General features: G+C 43.8%; 1 protein-coding gene across 1 annotated transcript in view; it reads right to left on the reverse strand.

Moving 5' to 3' along the window:
• Arfgef2 (ADP ribosylation factor guanine nucleotide exchange factor 2) overlaps positions 1–23,267 on the reverse strand; it is an 88,993-nt gene that overhangs the window by 39,274 nt on the left and 26,452 nt on the right. Inside the window, exons 6-16 of the mRNA XM_021637923.2 lie at positions 22,982–23,225; positions 18,264–18,332; positions 16,237–16,388; positions 13,522–13,652; positions 11,331–11,565; positions 10,555–10,654; positions 8,681–8,820; positions 6,499–6,607; positions 4,874–5,057; positions 2,211–2,322; positions 1,519–1,724 (exon numbers count right to left, since the gene is read on the reverse strand). Coding sequence (XP_021493598.1) covers positions 1,519–1,724; positions 2,211–2,322; positions 4,874–5,057; positions 6,499–6,607; positions 8,681–8,820; positions 10,555–10,654; positions 11,331–11,565; positions 13,522–13,652; positions 16,237–16,388; positions 18,264–18,332; positions 22,982–23,225 — 1,682 coding nt within the window. The remainder of the gene's footprint in view (positions 1–1,518; positions 1,725–2,210; positions 2,323–4,873; positions 5,058–6,498; positions 6,608–8,680; positions 8,821–10,554; positions 10,655–11,330; positions 11,566–13,521; positions 13,653–16,236; positions 16,389–18,263; positions 18,333–22,981; positions 23,226–23,267) is intronic.

A 23,267-nucleotide genomic window follows, 5' to 3' on the forward strand; every position in this document is an offset into this window, starting at 1 on the left:
TGTATAGACACTAAGCTATATTACAGGTGAACTGAAGCTGGAAACTCGTCTGTACAAACTGTTCCACCAGGAAAAGAAATTCCAAGAAATACAGCAAAAGCTACAGGACCTGAATCGACTGACTAGGGTAATGGAGCGATGTCTCCAGGTTCTGGAGGGCACACTTAAAGTTAGCAACATGCCATCACATCTTCATATCAAGTTGTCTGTTAGGTTCAAATAACCAGAGGCTGCCTCTGCCAATCAGACCATCTGGCAGGATTGGGACCTAGGACAAAACTGTCATCCAAGTGTTTCCTGAGCACTTCCCCCAGCATGTTCACAGTGCAGTTAGATACTCACAGCTGTACATGCAGAGGGGGGGCCCATGACTCCTCAGACATTTTGACTTGGCTATATATTAGTTAACTAATTTTGGACTAGATAATCAACCTTTCAGAGCCTCAGTTTCCCACGTGTAACAAGCCTGTCACTGATTCAGCCTGAAGAATGCAAGGAGGACTGAATAACACTTAGCCCCTTTCTTTTTAGCTTCTGTGTATATACTTGTCGTTGTATTTTGTTCTCATGATTCCCCCATGAAGCTTTCCTCCCTCCAGCTAGTTCTTTTCCTTCGTCAATTAGTCCTCACTTCTGCTATATGTCACTTCCATTCCATCACTCTTTCTTCTAATCACCCCAGTTAGGATCAAAACTTCTCTATTTCCTATAAAAACAGCAATGGACTATTAAGTAACCAAGATTAGGGCTGGTGAAAGGGCTCAGCAGGTAAAATTATTTGCCTTAATGACCTGAGTTCAATTCCCAGAAACCACATAAAGGTAGGATCAAACTGGTTCCAAAGTTGTCCTCTAACCTCCACACCCAGATTGTGGCTCACATGCCCCTCCACATTATCACACACACACAATAAAAATTTAAAAACCCAAGATAAAACCAAGTACTTGTTGGAAGGTTTTATTAAGTTACACAGCCACTTCTACAGCTTATTTATCAGCATGTAATCAAAGAAGCAGTGCATCCCACACCACGCCAGCTATTAGTTAAAGAAGCACCACCCTTCTTCAATGCTGCTTTTCTAGAGTGAACGCACAGGTTTTACTCTTAGCTGTGGAACCTGCTCCCCTCAATGCTGGAGGTTGAACCTGAGGCCTTATGCATCTAAGGCAAGTACTCTACTACTGATCTACATCCCAGCCCTTGTTTTCGTTTAAGACAAGGTAGCTCAGGCTTGCCTCCACCTCTCACTTATCTTCCTCTACTCCTTCAGTGTCAGCATGCCCAGCTAGCCATGAGAACTTAGAAAGTTATTTAACGTTTCTGGTTCCCAACCTCACTGTCTATAGTATTCAGATATAAATAATGTTGCTGCAAAGTCTTATGTGGGATACTGCTCAGCAGAGCCTGCCACAGAGTGACCAGACATTTTAGTGTCTCAGCAGTTGCAACACTTAAATTCAAACATCAAGTCAAAATAACCATCTGCAAAAAGGAAGAAGTAGTGGCCACAGTGCTCACCCTTGGTTACATTCTATGTATCGTGCAGCAAACTTCTCCATTAACCGGTCAATCTTCTGGGCTTCCCCAGGCAAGCGGAAGCCTTCCAGGAATGTCCTTAGGGCTGAGACGAACTCTTTTTCACAGAAGTCCAGTTGGTCCACATAGGCATACATTACCTCCTTGTTGAACCTCGTGCTATCTCCCAGAAATTCGCCAACTTGGGTCTGAAACATGTATATGCACTCACATCTAGAAACTGCCAAATATGGCCTGCAACAAAAAGCACTAATGGGGTGGAATAGGGCTGGTGGTGGTGACTGAAATACAAAGGCCCTAAGTGCCCACAGCAGCTGACTGCTGGGAAACAGGGAAAGATTGCCCCTGCTTCCATATGCAGAACTGCCTATCAGAGAGAGAGGAAAAGCAGAAACACGAGGCTTAAATATGGAGGGACAGTAGACACACTCAGCCAGAGAAAAGCTTCCAGTAGTCAAGGACCACTTTGGATTCTGACACTGTCCCTCAAACAACTGCGAGTCAAAGCCAAGCTCATTCTCATCAAGGAATGCTGTACGATGCCAGAGAAGAGCAAGGTTGCAGGAGCCAGGGTTCAGAGCATTCTACACTCAGGGCCAGGCAAGCTGGAGGTGCAAGCCAGAGAGACACACATCAGCCCTCAGAGCAACATGTGGTGCCAAGCCCCAACTTACAGAATCCAGCCGCTCCTCCTGGTGCAAAAACTGGGCAATGTCCTCTATGGTTGCTCCCAGCATGCCTTGCTCTTGGAGAAACTGGATACCCCGCTTGGGCTTCTTGTTGAAGCTGTACAAGGAGGAGACAAAACACAGGTGGCTTACTTAAAAATCTGGAGCAGAGAGAAAGATAACATTCAAGGTAAATGGCTATAGGACACCTTGAACAAGCCATCACATTAGCTAATGATAAGCCAAATGTTCTATATCTTTCTGAAATTCTACCATCAAATCTTTTCTATTTATTTATTTACATGTGTGCATATGTAATCAAGAATGGGGATTAGAGGACAAACTGCAGAACTTGAGTCTTTAGAGCCTTTTTCCTTCAAGCTTGATAGCAGACACCTTTACCCACTGAGCCACCTCACCAGCCCTGTTCTGGCTTTGTTTTAGGCTTTTTTTTGAGACAGAGTCTCACTTTGCAGCCTAGGATGGCTTCAAATTCATAGAAATCCACCTGCCTCTGCCTCTGGAATAATGGGATTAAAGGTATATGTCACTACACTTGACCATGTATTTTGTTTTTTGAGACATGGTTCTCACTCTATGACCCAACGTGGCCTCGGACTCAAGGACACCTTCCTGTCTAAGCCTCCTGAGTATTGATACCACAGTGAACTGCCATATCTTGGTGCTCTTAATTTCTGACCCTGAAACTCTAGACTTAGCTGCCTGTCACCCATGCCCACTCTCCCCATCCTGAACAGTGAAGGAACCCTGGGCACTGAATTGGGAAACCTGGAATACAGGACAGTAGTAAAACAAAGTTCAAGCCACTGGTGAGACAGTAGCAAGTAAAGGGACTTCTTTTTTATTATTATTAATTTATTTTTATTTCGTGTGCATTAGTGTTTTGCCTACACATGCATCTATTAGATCCCCTGGAACTGGAGTTACAGGCAGTTGTGAGCTGCTTTTTGTGGATGCTGGCAATTGAACTCAGGTCCTCTGGAAGAGCAGCCAGTGCTCTTAACTATTGAATCATCTCTCCCCGAGTAAGGGGACTTAAAGGGCTGTTTTCTTTCTGCCCTCTCCCCCTTCCTCTAACACATATGTGTGATGGCTAATGCTGCTGTAGTCCTCTGAAATCACAGTTGGGTCACAGATGTCTAGAAGACACATCATAACCACCTCAAACTATCATCTGGCATTTCCATCCTTTGTTAAATATTCTGTTTAGGTACTAGATATTTACTTTATGCTTTCTAGTTAGAAGAGGCAAAGCTAACTAATGGGCCAGTCCAAAATTTGCCAGTTCCTGCATGGCAGAGGGATTCTTCTGTACAAATACAAATAGGTAAGGGCCATGAAAACACATTGAATAAGGACAGAAAATCAGGCATGTTTAGTCAGCGTGGTTATAGGGGCCTCTTTGAGGAGGAAATAGTGTCCCATGGCTGAGAGACTAAAATGAACAAAGAAAAAAGGAGAGCTCTTCACCATGATGAGTACTAGGAGACTAAAAACAGGCCATGTAAGCCAGTGAGCTATCAGAAGATGAGGACATGGAGGGAGGCCCAAGCAGGATTAACTCATGGCATAAAATAGGAAGCCTGCAATGGCTGTGGGCAGGGGAAGGGTGAGACTTAGTTTATGTTTTCAAGTTCACTGTTCTCTTTGCAGTTTTTGTTCTCAAAAACTTTAGTTGCTATGGAGAAAACAAAGCTTCCCAGGAATGGTGAGACAGGAACAAGCCTAAGTGCTTTGCTTCTACTGTCAAAATAAGGAAGAGTGCTAGTTATTCAAAAGAAACAGCACAGAAGACGACATGCTAGAGGACTAGGGAGAAGCAAAGACTGAGAAGTACCACAATGATGGTGTCGTGGTGATGTGGAGAGCATTCTTAAGTTTCAAACATGTGTGCTGAAGTATGGTGATGGCTACAAATTACAAATGGCTCAGAGAAATTTAGACATGGGTAAAGCAAACGTGGTGAACACTGAGCTTTCCATTCAGGAAATAGACAATGGTTTCTTCCAGGTAGCTGGTGCTTTTTGTTTGTTTGCTTAGTCCTGTAATTTTTTTTGAGATATTATTTATTATTACTTTATGTGTATGGTTGTTCTGCTTTCATGTATATCTGCAAGCCACATGCATGTAATGTCCCTCAGAGGCTAGAAGAAGGCATCAGACCCTCTGAGATGATAGTTACAGATGGTTGTGAGCCTCCTCTGAATGCCTCTGAACACTGAACCTAAAGAGCAGGTCCTCTGGAAGAGTAGCCAGCCATTGTTCTTAACCAATGAGCCACCTCTCCAGCCCCTGTTTTGTTTTTTGGTGGCTTTTTTTCCCCCCTGAGTTTACAATGTAGCTGAATTTAGCTTTGAACTCAAGGCCATTCTCCTACCTCAGCCTCCCAAGGGCTGGGATTACCATTATAAGGCACTATGCCTTGTTTTCTGTTATCAGAAAAGGAAATCAAGGCATCCTGAGTTACACAAAGAATTCTCCATACAAAGTTCCTTTCTTCCTCTCACGAATACTTGCATGCATCCCCCTGCCTGGGAGAACATGGTCCCCTCCCCCAAGTACTTTCCCTGCAGGAATCAGCCTCCAGGTCCTAGAGTAGATGTAGCTTTGTCAAAGGCCCTGAGAGATAGCACAGCAGCCACACTCACAGCTCAATGCCGTGCTCAATGATTTCCTTCTGTTGCTTGATGACCTCAAACTGCTCTGGGTCATCCTGAATGGCTGTCTGGGTCCCTGAGGACACTGTGGACTCCACTGATGTCACGCTGCACCGTCTTGACATATCAAGGCCTTTTCCGTCCCCCATTTCCTGATCTGGGAGCCTCTCCTGACCTGCAGTGACATAAAAGCAAACAAAACCAACTAAGCAGATGGAACAGATGTAGCTGTGCAAGCTCTGGCTTCAGCGCCCTTCTCTCACATCTACCACAGCAGCAGGTTTGCACCCAAAGAGGCACAGGTTCCAAGCCTATCACTTAAATCCTTTCCAGCTTCATGCAGAATTTATTTTACATAGAACTCAACTACTACTAAAATTCACAAGTGAAGAAAAATATAAAGCCAAGACACTTAAAATAAGCAGGACTTGCCTTACCAAAATCCAAACTTCCATCACTCTATATAATTTAGGGAGTTGTGCAAGCATGGACAAATGAATAAAAGAGAACACGAAGATTCAGATAAATTCTCCTGAACCAGGCCTGACTCAGGGTGGTGGGAGGAATGAGGTCAGGAATGAAGACCTAGGCAGGGCCAGGTCATAGCACAGAAGGAGAAGCCTGCAGTATCTTCCTCATGAAACTACAGCTCCAGGGATCTGACGCCCTCTTCTGGCCTTCAACGACACCTGTACTTATGTGCACATACTCATACACAGACACAGTTTTTTAAAATCTAAAAAACAGGGATAAGGAGAGTGGTGAAGGACTGGAGAGATGGCTCAGCAGCTAAGAGCACTTACTGCTCTTCCAGAGGGCCCAAGTTTGAGTCCTACATCAAGTAGCTTACTCCAGTTCAGGGGATCTGGCCTGCTTGGGCACCACACACATATGGCATACAAACACATGGAAAACAAAAATAATATCTTAAAAATAAAATAAAATAAAATAAATCCTTTGGCTGAGTAGCTCAGTGGTAAAACACTTTGCTAGCATACAGTAGGTTCTAGGTTCAATCTTTAGGACTACAAAAACATAATAATCAAAAACCTTAGCTGAGTGGGGGTGGTGTAAGCCTTTTTCCCAGCACTCAGGAGACACAGACAGGCATATCCCTGTTGAGTTTGAGGCCAGCCTGGTTTACAGAGCTGGTTCTGGGCTATCCAGGGATACACAGAGAAAATCCTGTCCAAAAAAAAAAAAAACAACAAAAACACCACCTTTCTCTCTTAAGTGCTTTGTCAGAGTACCATATCACAGCTTCAGGAAGACAAATTAAACTCCCCAACATTCTGCATGTATTAAAAAGCACAAATTTGGGCTGGAGAGATGGCTCAGAGGTTAAGAGCACTGGCTGTTTTTCCAAAGGTCCTGAGTGCAATTCTATGAGCTACAAGGTAGCTCATAGCCATCTATAATAAGATCTAGTGCCCTCTTCTGGCATGCAGGTGAACATGCAGACAGAATATTGTATACATAATAAACAAATAAGTCTAAAAAAAAAAAGCATGAATTTTACAGCAACTACAAGTATTTAGGAAACACAGTTGTTAGGCACAGTTTCCACAGTAGAAAGCCGCATCTGAAGGGAGGAGTTGTTCAAATTTCTCACTCACCCAAGCTGGCCTGGTGGTTAGGATTCACATACAGGTCCTTGCTCCATTCCACCATGCACTTGAGAATGGACACAAGACACTCCAAGCCTTTCTTCCTCAGACTGAGCTCCTAGAGATCCAAAGTCAAAAGTACAGAGCCTTAACATACTTAACCATGGGCATTCTGGGGTACTTGGGCAGTCCTGTGAGGCTGCCAGGGAGTCACTAACACTCAGTACTACTACAGACAAAATCCAGGAAACTGTTATGATACACCAAAGAGCTTAGACATCCCTAATGGTATCATTCACTGTAAGCATTACACTATGACCAGTGTGACTTCCTAAGTGCAAAGGGTTATCTGTACCTTTTACAAATTGTCTCTGTGTGCATGCATAAATGCATACATGTATGCATACCTGTGGATGCCAGAGAACAATTTGGGTGTCATTCTCAGAAATGCCATTCACCTCCTCTTACATTGCCTGGAGGTCACTAATCAAGCTAGACTAACTGGTCAGCAAACTCCAGGGCCTGTCTTCTTCTCAAGCACACTGGAGTTCCAGCTCCATGGTGTCATGTTCAGCTTTGTACATGAGCTCTGGGGATCAATTTCAGGTCTTCCTGCTTTCAAAAAAGCACTTCACCAAAGCTATCTCCCCAGCCCCATTAACCACATTTTCAAAAGAAAGTTTAGGGCTGGTGAGATGGTACAGTCATTAAGAGTATTTGCTATATATAATCATGAGAAGCAGAGTTTGGACCTCCGCACCCATTTACAAGCTGGGTGACCAACTCACACCTGTAACCCTTTAAGAGGCTTTCAGAGGGGCAAGACAAGATGCTTGATGGAAATGCTGGCTGCCTGCCTAGCCAAGAAAATAAGAACACCAGGTTGAGGGAGTGACCTTACCTCAAAGAAACAGTCAGAGTGTGATATAGGACACCAAAAAGGAAAAAAAAAAAAAAGAAAGAAAGAAAAGAAGGAAGGAAAGATTGCTCCACTCATTGCTTGTGGAATAAAATACCAGCAAGTGCTGGGTGTGGTGATGCATGCCTGTGATCCCAGCATTCTGGGAGGTAGGCAAATCGCTGTGAGTTGGAGGTCAGCTTGGTCTACAAAGTGAGTCCAGAATAGGCAAGGCTACACAGGGAAACTCTGTCTTAAAACATCTCCCCCACCCCCCAAAAAAAATAAGAGCAAGTATAACAAAGTCTTAACCTGTGATCCTGAAAAAAAAAAAAGAGATAAATTATTTAGCACGAGTCATTTTACCCGAAAGACTGATGAATGTATTTCATTTTAAGAGACACTATAGATAAATAAGAACACTAATTTTATTTAAACTGTGGCTCAATATATATATATATATAGGTCAGGCCTGCTTGGAAGGTATGAACCTCTAGCCTCAACATTCTGGGTGCTGGGATTACAGGCTTGTGCCACCACACCTGTCACATAAATACAATTTCTTATATTTAAAAATGAACTCAAGGGGCTGGAGAGATGGCTCAGCAGTTAAGGGCAATGTCTGCTCTTCCAGAGGTCCTGAGTTCAATTCCCAGTAACCACACGGTGGCTCACAACCATCTATACTGGGATCTGATGCCCTCTTCTGGCATGAAGGTATACATGCAGATAGAGCACTCATATACATAAAATAAATCTTTTTTAAAAAATGAACATAAGCTGGATGTATGAATTTAATCTCAGCACTTGGAAGGCAGAGGAAGGCAGATCTCTGTAAATTCAAGGCCAGCCTGGTCCAGGACAGCCAGGGCTACATAGAGACACCCTGACTCAAAAAAAAAACAAAAAAAAAAAAAACAAAAAACAAAAGGCCACTATTTAGACTCACAAGGTTTTATGCAGCACAAATCCTCCCGTAGCCTAAAGACACAAGGAAAAGACTCCAAGGAAAAGCTTAGACGCCAAGATTCCACACATGCCTCTCAGGGACCTAGAACTGCCTGTCTCCAAGGGCACTTTAGGGGGCACAAGCCCTTAACACAGGCAATCTCCTCTCTGCAGCATGTCACCTCCTGACATCTTACTTCTTTACCATCATTCCATGTCAGTAGAAGCTGTGTATCTGTGTCCTTTGTTCCCTAGTACAGCCACAGACCCAGGGCCGGCATGTGATAGCACTCCCTGATGCTTGTTGAAATGAGTAAAATTTGAAGACAACCTTGGGGCTGTTACCTGTAGAGGTGTCATCCCCAGTTCATGTCCACTTCTTCCCTGAGCGATTTTGGACAAGTCATTTACTAGACGCTCGAAAATATTAGCAGCATTTAGGTCACAGTCATAGTTGACATAAATATCCACAACACACTGGGCATCTTAGAAAATAACATACACATATTAGAAATCTAGATCAAAGATAAGACATTTCCCTCTCTCCCACTGCCCCTTCCCTCTCTCCCTCCCTTTTCTCCCACCCTCCTTCCCTTCCCCTCCCCTCTTTTGCATATTGAACCTAGATGCAGTCAAGACAAGAACTCCACCACTGAGCCCAGCTATGCTTTCTTTTTCTTTTCTTTAACAATTTGTTTATTTAATGTATATGAGTGCATGTACATCTGCAGGACAGAAGAGGGCACCAGATCTCATTATAGATAGTTGTGAGCCACCGTATGGTTGCTGGGTATTGAACTTAGGACCTCTGGAAGAACAGCCAGTGCTCTTAACCGCTGAGACATCTCTCCAGCCTCCAGCTATGCTTCCTTATTAAACAAGGTTTCTTTGCCAAAAAATATACTGAGTGAGCTTCTGCTCAAAGTGGCCACACTGTAAGTAGGAACTACATGTTGGAAGCATGGGGTCTCCCATTCTCAGGCCACCCCCCTCTGCATTACCTGCTCCCAAGTCTCCATTTCCATTGTAAAAGTATAGTTTAAAAAGTTGTAAAAGTTCAGTTTCCTCACCAGAAAAGGGGCTAAAAGTGCTGAGGAGTCACTCAGAGACAGTGTTTGCCTATCTGCAGAGCCTTAGGATAGCAGAAATTCACTGAAATTTATCTCCAGCCCAGAGGAGGACAGCAGCATCAAAACCAATCTGCCATGATTGTAAGTTTCCAGGATGTGCAAAACTTGGTGCTAATACCAAAAGTTCCCAGCACAGCAGCCTGAGATGGTATCAAGAGAGGTGAGATGGGCCTTTCTCAGTGTGAATAAACTAAACTTTTTTTTTTAAGATTAAAAAAACATATTTAAAAATATTTATTTGTTTTTGAGACAGGGTTTCTCTGTGTAGCCCTGGCTGTTTGGGACTTGCTCTGTAGACCAGGCAGGCTTGCCTCAAACTCACAGTGACCTGCCTGTTTCTGCCTTCCTGAGTGCCGGGATTAAAGGCTGAGTCACCTAGTCTAATTCTTTCTTTCTTTCTTTCTTTCTTTCTTTCTTTCTTTCTTTCTTTCTTTTTCTTTCTCCTTCCTTCCTTCCTTCCTTCCTTCCTTCCATTCTTTCTTTAAGCTGGGATTAAAGGCTTGAGTCACCACCACCTAGTCTCTCTCTCTCTCTTTCTGTCTTTTCTTTCAAGTTTCTGTAAGTGGGGTGTGGTACATACTTTTAACCTTGGGAGGCAGAAGCAGGGGTATCTCTGTGAGTTTGAGGTCAGCCAGGGCTACTATCTCAAAAAAGAAAATGTGTATATGTCAATGTGAAGGTTTAGGAAGCACATGGGTGCAGTGTTGAAAGTGGCCAGATCCCCTGGAGCTAAGGTTAAAGGTAGTTGTGAGCCACCTCATGTGGGTGCTAGAACCAAACTTGGGTCCTCTGTAAAAGCTTAGAAAGGAGCTGGGCTGTAGTGGTGCACACCTCTAATCCTAGCACTCAGGAGGCAGATCTCTGAGGCCAGCCTGGTCTACAGAACAAATTTCAGGACAGCCAGGGTTAAACAAAACTAAAAAAAAAAAAAAAAACAAAAAACAAAAAACTACCCAACTGTGTGAACAAACCCATCAATGGAAGGATCTTCTCAATCATTCATTAAAACACTACAGAAAGGAACTGAAGATTGTGATTTGTGCTTGTCAGACAAGCTTCAGAAGCTCTTTGGTCCCCAGGTGAACATACCTGCACAAATCCTCGTCAGGGTCTGAATGACCATCCAGCGATGCTCGAAAGAACTTGTAGATGTTTCTAAAATGTTCAGGAAAATCTCTTTGAAAAAGACCTATGTGGCATGGAGACAAGGGAAGAGCAATGAGCAGTCTCCAGTTAGGATGCTCAAGATGCCAACATCTTAGAGGCCAGGCAGATTTTCTACTAAGTGAGGCAGCCTGGGCAGAGGACAAAGCACGGCGCACACTTGCTGAAGAGCACGGCAGATAAGCCTGGTTGGTGGACAGCTAGCAGGGGCTCCACCGAGTGCTGAGGAGCTAGAGCAGGGCCCACATGTGTTGTGACTTGAGAGAAACCAGAAATCTGTATTTGTGTAATATAATTTCTCAATCTGACAACTAATTCAAATTATTTCAAACAATTTGAGCCTAGATAGACATCAGAGTGGAGGAATCTGAGCTGAACAGATTATGACCATAAATCTTTGGTGAACAGAAGTTTTATGACAAGGTCTTTCCCGCTCATTCCGAAATTCCAACAAGAGGGCCAGCGAGTAAAGGGTGCCTCACTATGGTGGCTAGGCTGCCAGCAGCTTACTTGCTTATTTTTATTTTTCATTTCTTTTGGAGACAGGGTCTCATAAAGTACAGTCTAGCCTTGACCTCCTGAATGCCTTGCTTCTAGCTCATGAGTGCTAAGATTACAGGCATTTGGCACACATGGCTTACAAGCAGGCTTCTGATCTGGCATTAATGTCCCCAAATAAAAACACTAGTTGAAGTATGTACCTCTATTTGCATCTTCAAGTGCATCTTGAAGTTTGAAAGAAGAGTAAGAAAAATAGCAAGCGAGAGCTCAAAGACATCAGGCACCGAGGACACGCCATTCTTGGACAGGGCCACACACAGGTACTGCTTAATGGCAGTGACAAACATCTCATGGCTCCTGAAGACAGGTCCAGCATTCTGCAGCACTGAGAGCAGCAGTTGCAAGGAAACCACCTTGGAACGAAGCTCGTGGGACCTGCAAAAGCAATGAAAGACTGTGGTAGTATACTAGCAGGTAGAATGTTAGACAGGCGGCTGCTTTTTACTTTTGTATTGAGATAGGGTCTCACTGTGTACAGCTGACCTGGAACTTGTGACCCAAATATTGAGCAAAGACTAAAAAAGGATGTTTCCTGAAAAGCCTTTGATCTTTTACCAGCTACTATGTGACCAGGATGACCTTGAACTCCTGATCTTCCTGTCTCTGCCTCCCAAGGACTGATAATACAGAAATACACACCATGGCCAGCCAAGCAGAATCTCCTGAGGCCAATGATTTCAGATTTAGAAATCGCACCTATATGCTAACAGGGTGAAGACAGAGGCCATGAGTTGGGTCCCTCAGAACATGCAGGCGCTCTGAGAACAAGAATGGCCAATTCCTTTTCCTTTTTGTCTCTTCCCAACACAGTGCATAGTGGCCAGGAACCAGGAGAGAGTAGAGCTGGAAGAGCCACTCCAGGCTGGCTACATGCAGTTACTTCACATTACTCTCCTAGAGGTTCAGCCCCACACTCTCCACTCTTCCTCTGCCACAAGGACAGGCTTGTGATGGTTAACTCTGACAGCCTTACAGAACCCAGGAGATAAGCCTCTGAGCACGGCAGTGAGGGATTTCAGAATAAGTTAATGAAGGGGAAGACTGACCCTTAATGCTTGTGGTGCCATCCCAGGAGAGTGGCAGACTGCATAGAAAGGAAGAAGGAGCCAAGCACCAGCGCTCATTATAATGTTTCCTGACCATGGATGCAAAGTGACCAGCCACCTGCAGCTCTTGCTTTCCCCGCCATGATGAACAGGGTCCTCAAACTGTGAGCCCAAATGAGCCCTTACATTTCTTCCTTTAGAATTTTTGTTATAGCAACTACAAACTCTATCCATCAGCCTCAAAGACTCCTCCTACCACTATCATGGACTTTACAAAACCAAAAATTCACCAGGTAGAGTGGTACACATCTTTAATCCCAGCACTTGAATAGCAGAGGGAGTTGGATCTCTATTAGCTAACAGGCCAGCCTGGTCTATATAGCAAATTCTAGGCTAGTCAAGGCTACACAGTGAGACCCTGTCTCAAAAAACAAACAGCAACAATAAAAATAGTGTCTGAAAAGATAGCTCAGTGGTTAAAAGAACTTGCTGCTTGAAAACACAGGTTCCATTCCCAGCACCTATATGCAGCTCACAACCATCTGTAACTCCAGATCCAGGATATCTGATACTCTTCTGATGTCAAGGTAACCAGGCACACACATTGTACACATACATATATGTAGGCCAAACACACATAATGTAAAACAAGGAAATCTTCAGGGCTGAGGAGATGGCTCATAAGTTAAGAGTACTTATGGGTCTGGGAGGGGACCCAGGTTCAATTCCCAGCACCCACATGGTGACTCAAAACCATCAATAACTCCTGCTTCCAGAGGATGCAGGAGGCACACATTTGGTGTACATACATGAATACAGGCAAAGCATCCATATGTACAAAGTAAAATTAATAAAGCTAAAATGACAAAAAAGAGAAATGAGAAATTTTCTAGCTGGGTACTATAGTAAATTTCCATAATCCTAGTACTCAGGAAGTTTGAGGCAGGAGGATAAATCAGGTCAGACTAAGTTACATAATGAGAAGCTGTCTGAATGGAGTCTACAGACATCTTGCCCCTCCACAGCCCCACAAGGAGATTAAGCCCCTCAGTCAGTAAGAAAAAGCAGCATAAATTTCACATGCTGCCTGCCCTCCACATATAAACCCAGAAGCAAATCTGGGCAAGATTCTGGATAGTGGAGATGTGGGTGTGTGTGGGAACTGCCAAGTCTGGAAAGCTGTTAAACCATCCCACACCGACACTGTGGGAACCAGAGGACAAAACACAGAACACGAGCTTCTAGTTCACAGTGTAGCAGCTGGCCACAGCTGCTGTGAACTTACTTTGGATCTGGGGGTCCTTCCCCAAGGGGTTTCATTGACAGCTTGCACAGAGAGCGAAACACCAGGAAGGCATCCTTCTGTAGAATGTGGGAGAACCTAGCAGCCACTTGATGTCCTTGAACATCTGGTTCCTGTGATTACAAACAAAGGGGAAAATCCAAGAATGAAAGGAATTATTTCATGGAAACCTAAATTCCTGTATTTATTCAGCTGGGAGGTAGGGGCAGAAGACACAGGACAGACGCCACAGCCATGTAGCCAGAGCAACTGTAAACCTTGTTGTTTATTCCTTAAAGTCTGTGTGAGGCCAGGTACACATATGCCTGTCATTTCAGCACTAGGAGGTGGAGACTGAGGACCAGGAAGACAAGGTCCTCCTCAACTACATAGTGAGTTCTAGGTCAACCTGGGATATATAAGAACCTGTCTCAGAAAAACAAAAACTTTTGGGTGGCAGAGCATACCTTTAATCCCAGCACTTGGAAGGCAAGAGGCAGATGGATCTCTGAGTTTGTAGGCCAGCCTGGTCTACAAAAAGAGTTCCAGGACAGCCAGAGCTGTTACACAGAGAAAACCCTGTCTCAAAAAACACAAACAAAATGTTTTAAATGAGATAACACAGAAAAAGTTGGTAAAGTTTAAAATGACCAAAATTCAAAAGTTAATTAATTTCAGGCAATTATATCTACTTGGTAACAAAGGTATTTGTGCTGGCCGTGGAGGTGCATGCCTTTAATCCCATCACTTAGGAAGGAGAGGCAGGTGGATCCCTGAGTTCCAGGCCAGCCTGATCTACAAAGTGAGTATCAGGACAGCCAGAGATAAAATACACAGAGAAACAATGTCTTGAAAAATTAAAAAAAAACAAACCAAAAATAAAAAATAAAAAAGGAAGGAAGGAAGGCACTTGAAAGAATTCTAAAGCAGAGTGATTGGGGAAAATGATATACATTTCAAAATCAAATTAAAAACATTACATTTAGACAGGTGTGGTGGCACATACTTTTAATCCCTGTATTCAGAAGCAGGGGCAGGCCGTTCTCTGTGACTCTGATGCTAGCCTCACCTACACAGTACATGCCAGCCAGGGATACTCAGACCCTGATTCCAAAAGTACATAAGTAAATCAATACATTTAGGAGACAGAGAGTTGGCTCAATGTTTAAGAGAACTTGATACTCCTCTAAAGGACTAGGGTTTAATTTCCAGCACCAACACAAAGGCTCTCAACCATCTGTAACTCTAATCCCAGGGAATCTGATGTCCTCTTCTTCTCTCCCTAGACATGCACATGGTGTGTAGACATTCATGCAGGTGAAACACACACACACTCTCTCTCTCTCTCACACACACACACACACACACAAATACAGTTGAAAAAATTACATCTAAGCATAATAAAGTAAGTATGTATAATACATAACAAAGGTCACTAGCCTTTACACAGAGATTCTTAGACTCTATTAAGGAAACCTTCCTCCCAAATGAAAACTGAGGGGAAAAAACTATGAATAAATAATCACCAAGAAAGTCAAATGAAAAACAAAATCTAAAAATTGTTATTACTGACCATTAGGATAGGACTGTCCTCTTGTCAGAATGTAAAGATTCAAATGAATGAATTTAACACAGGAAGAGAAAACAAACTAAAGGAGGTGAGCAGGATCTGAGTAGTGCCTTCCCAGTGGACCAAAGGCTTAAAGTTTCCAAATCATTCATTTGTGACAGTCATCCTATATATAGCCCAGGGTGGCTTCGAACTTGGTCCTGCTTCAGCCCTCACAGTGCTGACCTGTCAGGCATGTAGCTTCATGTTCAGTTTAAAACATTTTCTCTCTTGCTTTGGGTATATGTATACATAGACTTTTTTTAAAAATCCAATTCAATTATATTTTACTGTTCCAGAACCTAGCTCATGCTAGATAATCACTCTGAATCTGGGCTAGTTACCCAGCCCAAGGCTTCCAACTCCTGACCCAGTGATACTATTTGAAGAAATTTACCATTAAAAAGAATGAAGGGTAGCCAGGCACAGTGGCACATGCCTGTAATCTCAGCCCTTGGGAAGATAGCGGCAGGCAGATCGCTGTGAGTTCTAGGCCAGTCTGGTCTACAAAGCGAGTCCAGTACAGCCAAGCTACACAGAGAAACCCTGTATTGAAAAACAAAAAACAAAAAACAAAAACAAAAAAGAAAGAAAAAAAGAGGAATGAAGGGTCGGTAAGGGTGAAGTGTGTTCCACACAGCAAGAGAACCTGAGCTCAGATCTCAGCACATGAGAGTCAGGTATAACAGCATGTGTCTGTAACTCCAGTGCTGGGAGGTGCAGACAGGCAGATCCAGGGCTCACTAACCAGCCAGTCTAGCCAATTGCCGAGCTCCTACACACACACACACGCACACACACATCACACACTCAAGAGGATTAGGGATACATATACATATAAGTGTGAGTGTGAGGCTAGCCAAGTTACACAGTTAAGACCAGGTCTCAAAAACAAAAACAACAACAACGTGGGGTGGGTGGTGGAGTTCAGTAGTGGTGGTCTACATAAAAGGTAACTCTGCTTTACAGAGTGTGAGGCCAGGACTGTGTGACTAGCACCTGCAGGGCCCTCTGGCATAGCTTCCTTCTCTGACAGATATAATTCTGCATCTTCTAAAAACATACAAATGGAAGGGTGTCCATGGGATGCGGGATGTGCAATGACATACCAGATTATCTGCTGAGGACATCGACTGCCTGTCGTCTGCTATGCCATTGGTCTGTGAGTTTTCATCAACTCCTGGGGGAACGGCACATTCTTGGCACTCTAGGGGACCCAGGACTTGGTCGGGCTCCGTCAGACCATGCTTTTCTGCGGCTTCTTAAGACATAAGTGCAAAGTTATTGCACAATGAGTGTGTATCTTAAAAAGGCTGCTGAATCAGACAGAACTTACCAACAGACTCAGTACTGTGTGCCCCTTCATCCCTTAGCCCCCTACAACACAGTGGGGCTTATTTCTACAGAATCTTATCTGCAGCCTCACTGCCAGGTCAACAGTAATGCAAACTCCCTGAAGGGGTTCACTCACATCAGCTGCAAACCTGTGAAATGGAGCAGCTCTGCTCATCCATCTACTTCTGAAAAGATTGGAAGGAGCAAAACTTGACAAACAAAGATCCAACTAAAGGGTTAGTAACACAAGAATTAACAGGTAGTTAAAAAGCTAGGTGGCACACACCTTTAATCCCAGTACTTGGGAAGCAGAGACAGGTGGATCTTTGAGTTCTAAGCCAGCCTGATCTACAGAGTGAGTTCCAGGACAGCCAGGGCTACACAGAGAAACCACTTCTCAAAAGAATTAAAAAAAAAAAAGGCTTAGTCACAGAAAAAAGATTCAATCTTTCTGGCAATCATGTAAAACACAGAAGGAATTATACAAATTTCTTCATTTAAATAAGAAAAGGCATATCTGATACTGAGCAGAACAATATATGTGGGCGGAATCTGTTATTTCTTCATATATGCTTGAGATATTGAAGAATAATAATAAGCAGTCTTCAAAATGTTTTTCTAATTAGAATACATGTATATGTACGTATATATCTATCTCTCTCTATATATGTTTTTTAAGAGAGGGTTTCTCTGAACAGCCATGGTTGTCCTGGACTTGGTTTGTAGACCAGGCTGGTCTTGAACTCACCAAGTTCTACCAGCCTCTGCCTCCTTTGAGTGCTAGGATTAAAAGCGTGTGCCACCAGGGCTGGCCTAGAGAATATTTTTAAAGTTTGTTTATGTCTGTGTTTGTAGGTCAAAGAACATCAGCACACTCCTTCCATCAAGTGGGTCTCAAGGACTGAACTGAAGTCCTTGGGCTTGGTGGCAGATACACCTTTCCCTGCTGAGGATCTCAATGGGTGGCAACAGTTTTATAAAGCAGATGTTTACCGACACATTATTTACCCAGTGCTACGACATGACAAGCTGAGAAATGACCTTCAAGGAAGTACTAACTGTGAAATGGATGGTAAGAGCTACTGCTGCTCTTTTAAAGGCCTCGCTTCATGGTTAAATAAGTGCTGGGCTCTCTGAAATCTCAAAATCTGAAAGAGTTTGGTAGTACAGCACCCTAGTTAACCAAACAGAAGGCTCAGGGATGTGGCTTTCCAACTATGACATCAGGCCTGGGATATAACTCTGGAGGGTTTGATGTGTGTGAGGCCCAATGTCCAGCTTGGAACTCACTATGGGTTCTCCTGTCTCAGTTTCCTCAAGTGTGGATTATAGGCATTGGCCACAACCCTCCTGTAGAAATGAATATAAACCATGTCCCAGTGTGGAGTGGACATGTACAAATAAAGAACTGTAACATTTAATGAAAAAGAACGAACATATCCATGCTCCATGGACGCAAATATATAATCATTTGTTCTGCTACATTTTTCTGTTTTTCATTTTAAAAATGCTGATTGCAACCTACTACCATTGTTTTAATTTCTTATCTAGTTAATAAATGGTATTGGAATAGTGTTCAACATGCAGCCACTGACGGAGTTTGGAGCAAAGACGAAGGAAAGATCATCACGGCTAGCTCTATAAGCTAACTGGCATTCAGTGCACCCTGAGGCAGGACTGGAGGGTCACAATGAGCATAACCTTCCTGTGTGCCCAACACTACTGCTAGGTGACTGCCACACACTGCAAACTCCTACCCAGACGCGGCCTGAGGGGCTTCACAGCTACCCTCCATGCTCACCTTTCACAGCAGATGCGACCACGTCCTCTAAGATGTCCTTCACCACCTCCTGAGCTCCGTCATCAGTGCCTATATAGACCCCAAACACAAGAACACACACAGGGTGTTTCCAGGGAAAAGAAGACAAGGAGGAGGAGATTATGGCAATGGCCTTCTAGAGTCCTGCTCTAGAGGGCAGAGAGGAAACGTGCTCCCCCCACTGCCAAGTCTGCAAGCAGGGGGAGCCCCCTCACATAACCAGGTCCACTCAAATGAGATTACTGATACCCTTTTCTTGGAGGCAAAAATAAAATAAAATAAAGAATGAAAACTGAGGAACAACCCAGCCACAACCAAAATCTTCTAAATAAAAAAAATTTTAACCTCAAAACCATGATTTAGTCTGGACTACAGTTACCCAAACTTCCACTTGGTTTTTCATAACACCTTCATGATTTTTGCCTACTTACATCATCACACATGTGGTGGCATTCAATTTACCTTAAGAATGAAATGCACAAATGTCAACCTAAGAGGAGCTAATTATACTGTAGCAATTCATGTTAAAATAAATGTATAACTATTAATTAAAAATTGCTCACTTACCACCCATATAGTCACCTACATCATAATTTGTAGACATTAAGGCTAGATATGTCAGAGCTGGCCTTCCTGTTTTGGTACTAGGATTGAAGCAGAGCCTCACACATACTGAACAAGTGCTCTACCATGGAACTCCACCCCAGCCCATGACTTCCTATTTCTATGTTCCTGTTTAGTTCCAACACACTGATGCTATGACTTCATAAAATTATGTTGGCCATTTCCAACCTGTACTGTCTGCTACATAGCACATTGTTCACATTCAACATCCAAGAGACATGAAGTCAAGCTATCAGAGGCTTGGGTGGCTCAGCGTGACCAGAGGCCATAAAGTGGTGGCTGATAAATGCAGGCTGGCAGGTATTCGTTGTTTACCCACCAACTGTTTCTTAATCAGCAGCTAATAACTGTTTACTGAGAGTACTCAGTAAGGAACACATCTGTCTTCTATTAAAAAACTTGAAGCCAGGCTCAGCAAAGTGACTCACGCCTTTAATCCCATCACTCAGTAGGCACAAGCAGGTTGATTTCCACGACTTCAAGGCCAGCCTGATTGATATAGTGAGTCCCAGGACAGCCGGGGCTACATAATAGGTGCCAGGTCAGCCAGAGCTAAAAAGTAATACTCTGTCCAAAAGGAGGGGGGCAGGAAGGAAGAAGAGAAGGAAGAGGAGAGGAGGAAATGGTGGTGGTGGTTGTAGCAGTGGTAGAAAGAGAAGAAAAAGAAAGAGCTCTTTAACAAAAAAGACCACAGAACTGTTTCCCACGGAAGTACATTTAGTAGGGACCTAGTGAAGGCTCTGGAGACAACCTGTTTGGCCCAATTCCCAATGTTGAACTCCCTCAAGCTTCCAAGCCTCCATTTCCTCACCTGTAAACACTGTGGCTGGTCCCTAAAAAGTGTTCCCATGGTGACTCCTCTAGGCCTGTACTTCAGATGTGATTGAGTGTGCTGGGGGAAGGCATTCATGTACCTCCTAAGGAGGACTGCTCATTCCTGTCACCTCTCTGGCCCCAGAGACTAAGTCTATAATGAAAATTTCTAATTACCCATATAGAAGGCACATTCAACTAGCTAAAGCCTTCATTATCTTTCATTTCCAAAAAGAAAAATAAAATTACCACATCAACACAGACCCCTTCCCTTTTCTCACTGCAGATTTTCATTTAAATAGTTTTAGTATTGCCCTTTTCTGAATCCTCCTACCACTCCTCATTCCAGTCTGGCAAGGGTACAGGCCAGACCGTAACTGCACCTGTGCAAACACAACAGCTGGCTCTGTGTCCGTGGGCACAGAGATTCAACCAGATGCAGCCTGGAAATACTCGGGGAAAGTACTAACATGCAGAGGTACTCTGCCACTGTCATTCCCAGAACAATAGTTTGCCATCTGCATAGCACTGCCTTGTACAGGGCAGCCCAATTCAGCAAGAGGAGAGTTAAGCTAACACAGAGGATGCCACACCAGGATAGCCAGCAAGAAGACTATCACCAGATGGCCAGATGTTAGCCCTCGACCTTGTCCTAGGACTGTGAACCAAAATAAAACTCTTTTCTTCATAACTTAAAAAGAAAAAAAAATGAAAGTAGGGTGTTTCTCCTTGAACTCTCTCCACCTTGATGGAGTTCTTTTTTTTAATAAATAATGTGAGAGGATGTAAGTGTTATGTAAATACCATAACAGTTCACCTTATTCCTTTACGTGTTTATACGGTCTGTGTTTGTGTATGAACACACATATGCTTCCACATACATATGGAGATCAGAAGACATCTTGTGGAAGTTGGTTCTCTCCACCCACCACGTGTGTCCTGGGATCAAACTCAGGTCTCCAGCCTTGATGGCTAGGCCTTTACCCATGGAGCCATGCTTACCAGCTCTACTACGCCATTCTAAACCATGGGTCAACCACAGAAGGATCTTGTGTCTTTGGGAGTTGCTACAAATACTATGTTTTCAGGCCAGGAAGGCCTAATCCTGACACCAAGGGCTCCTATGGAGGCAGCTGCTAAGGAAAAGCCCAACAGCTTCCCTGAGGCAGAGCTCCAGCCTGATCTGACGCTTCTTCTGGATGAGGCTTAAGTTAGTTAGTTTCTTTCTTTCCTTCCTTCTTTCCTTTCTTTCTTTCTTTCTCTCTCTCTCTCTCTCTCTCTCTCTCTCTCCCTCCCTCCCTCCCTCCCTCCCTCCTTCCCTCCCTTCCTTCCTTCCTTTCCCCCCTAAGATAGGGTCTCATTATGTAGTCCTGGAACTCACTATGTAGACCAGGCTGGCCTCAAACTCACAGAAATCTGACTGCTTCTGTTCCCAAGTACAGGGACTAAATGTATGCGCCATCACACCAGGCAATTGGTCTTATTTTTTGAGAAAGGATCTCTGTAGCCCAGGCTGGTTTTGAATTTACAGTGATCCTCCTGCCCCAGGCTCTCAAGGGCCAAGATTCCAAATATGCACCACACCTAGCTTATATTGTGCATTTCAAATGGGTCACTATGATGCAAAACTGCATTTCAAAAAAAGATATGCTTATAAAAGACAAAGACCAGGCATGGTGGTGCATGCCTTTAATCCCAGCACTCAGGAGGTAGAGGCAAGTGGATAACTGTGAGTTGGAAGTCAGCTGAAGTTGGTCTACACAGTGTGAGTTCCAGAATAGCCATGGTTTTGCAGAGAGACCCTGCCTCAAAAAACCAAAACCAAACAAACAAATAATAAAAAGACAGACAAGAGCTTGGGATGTGGTTCACATAGTAGAATGTTTACCCAGCATGCACCAAGCCCTGGGTCTGAGCCCATGCACCATATAGAGCAGTCATGATGGTCCACCCCTGTAATCCTAGCACTCCAAAGGTGAATGCAGGAGGAGACTGGATGATTGCTGAGACTTCTATACTCTAGGAGTATAGAAGGAGGACACCTGATGCCATCCTCTGGTCTCTGTAGGTGCACAACCCCAAATATAGGCACATACACCAGAGAGAGAGACTGGGGAAGAAAAGAAAAGGGAGGAGATGGAAGGGAGGGGATAAAAAGAGAAAAGGGGAATTTTTAAATTTAAAGAAAAGGACAGAGAGGTAGGCAGAGCCCATTCTCATAAGGCTCTACAAGTAGTCAAGGCAGAACGGCATAGCTTTTGCTCTGACTGTCAGAGAATGGGGAATCCCAAGGGAGCCTGGGACCTTACTCATGCTTTTAAAAGAACATTCTGGCTGAAGCCCAGAATGTGCCACTGAGAAAGCACTCTGGTGTAGCCCAGAGAGGACTGTTCTCTTTGCATAGCCACGGTTACTACTGCACTTTAGTAAGATGTCCAATATGCGTGCCCTAGCAGGAGATGCTGTCTAAAAGTATCATCCGTCATGTAACTGAAGCAGAGATGACATCAACTGGAAATATGCTGTGTAGAGCAAAGATCGTGAGTGAAGAATTACAACCACCCAGGAAAGACAAGGTCATGTTAGCCAAAGACTTCTGGATCTGGTTCATTCCAGTGGCTCAGGAGGAGATGCAGACATTCCTAAGTCATCATAATTTATGCTTAATAAATCATTTACTGTCTGATTATAACCAGGCCTGGCATATTATTTTGTTTAAAAATGGAAACAAAGGGCAAGTAAGACGGCTCAGCAAGTAAGCATGCTTACTGCCAAGCCTGACTCCATGCGTACTATCCTCAGGAGAGAAACGACTCCCACAGGCTATAGTCTAACCTCTATAGGTATCCTATGACACATGAATATCCATGCTCAGACACGGTGCACACAAATTTTAAAAACTTAAGAAAAAAAAAATCAAGCTCTCACCATGCCATCTACCTGTTCCTTCACATGCCTGCCCATCTGGTGTTCTAGCTCTTCACAGGGGTTTATACATGGAACCAGACTGCCAAGTACTAAGTGATTAATCACCTAGTTAACTCCCTGTGGAGACCAAGTGCCCCAAACTGCACCAACAGTGCTAAGGCTGACAAGAAGCAGCAGCAGCTGGCTCTATTCCAGGACTTCCATCAGGCCTCACTGGCTGTGTCCCATGCAATAAGAGAATAGGGGAAGCCAAGGAAAGGCCCAGAACAGACATGCTGCCCCACAAGCCAACATTTCCCAGTGTGTCTCATAACCCCAGGAAGACACCTGCTCACCGCTTGAAGGCTCAGTTCTTCCAGAGAATGATGAGCCTCTTTCTCGGTGAGCTTCTCCATTTTCTGAGCTCACTTTTCCTAGGCTACTCCTGGCATGGTCACCGTTGGGCAATTCTATTTTTTCAGGAGTCGTTGGTTTGCTCTGCTTCAATCGGCTGAACTTGGGAGATCCTGCTGTGGCCTGGATCACGGGGGACTGAGGTTTTGACTGGATTGGTTTTTCCAATTCTCTGGCCTCCTGCAACTAAAACACAATAGAGAAAAGATTCCATCTAAATAGTTCTAG

The sequence above is a fragment of the Meriones unguiculatus genome, chromosome 4 (genome assembly GCF_030254825.1).
Source record: "Meriones unguiculatus strain TT.TT164.6M chromosome 4, Bangor_MerUng_6.1, whole genome shotgun sequence".
In the NCBI taxonomy this organism is placed as follows: domain Eukaryota; kingdom Metazoa; phylum Chordata; class Mammalia; order Rodentia; family Muridae; genus Meriones; species Meriones unguiculatus.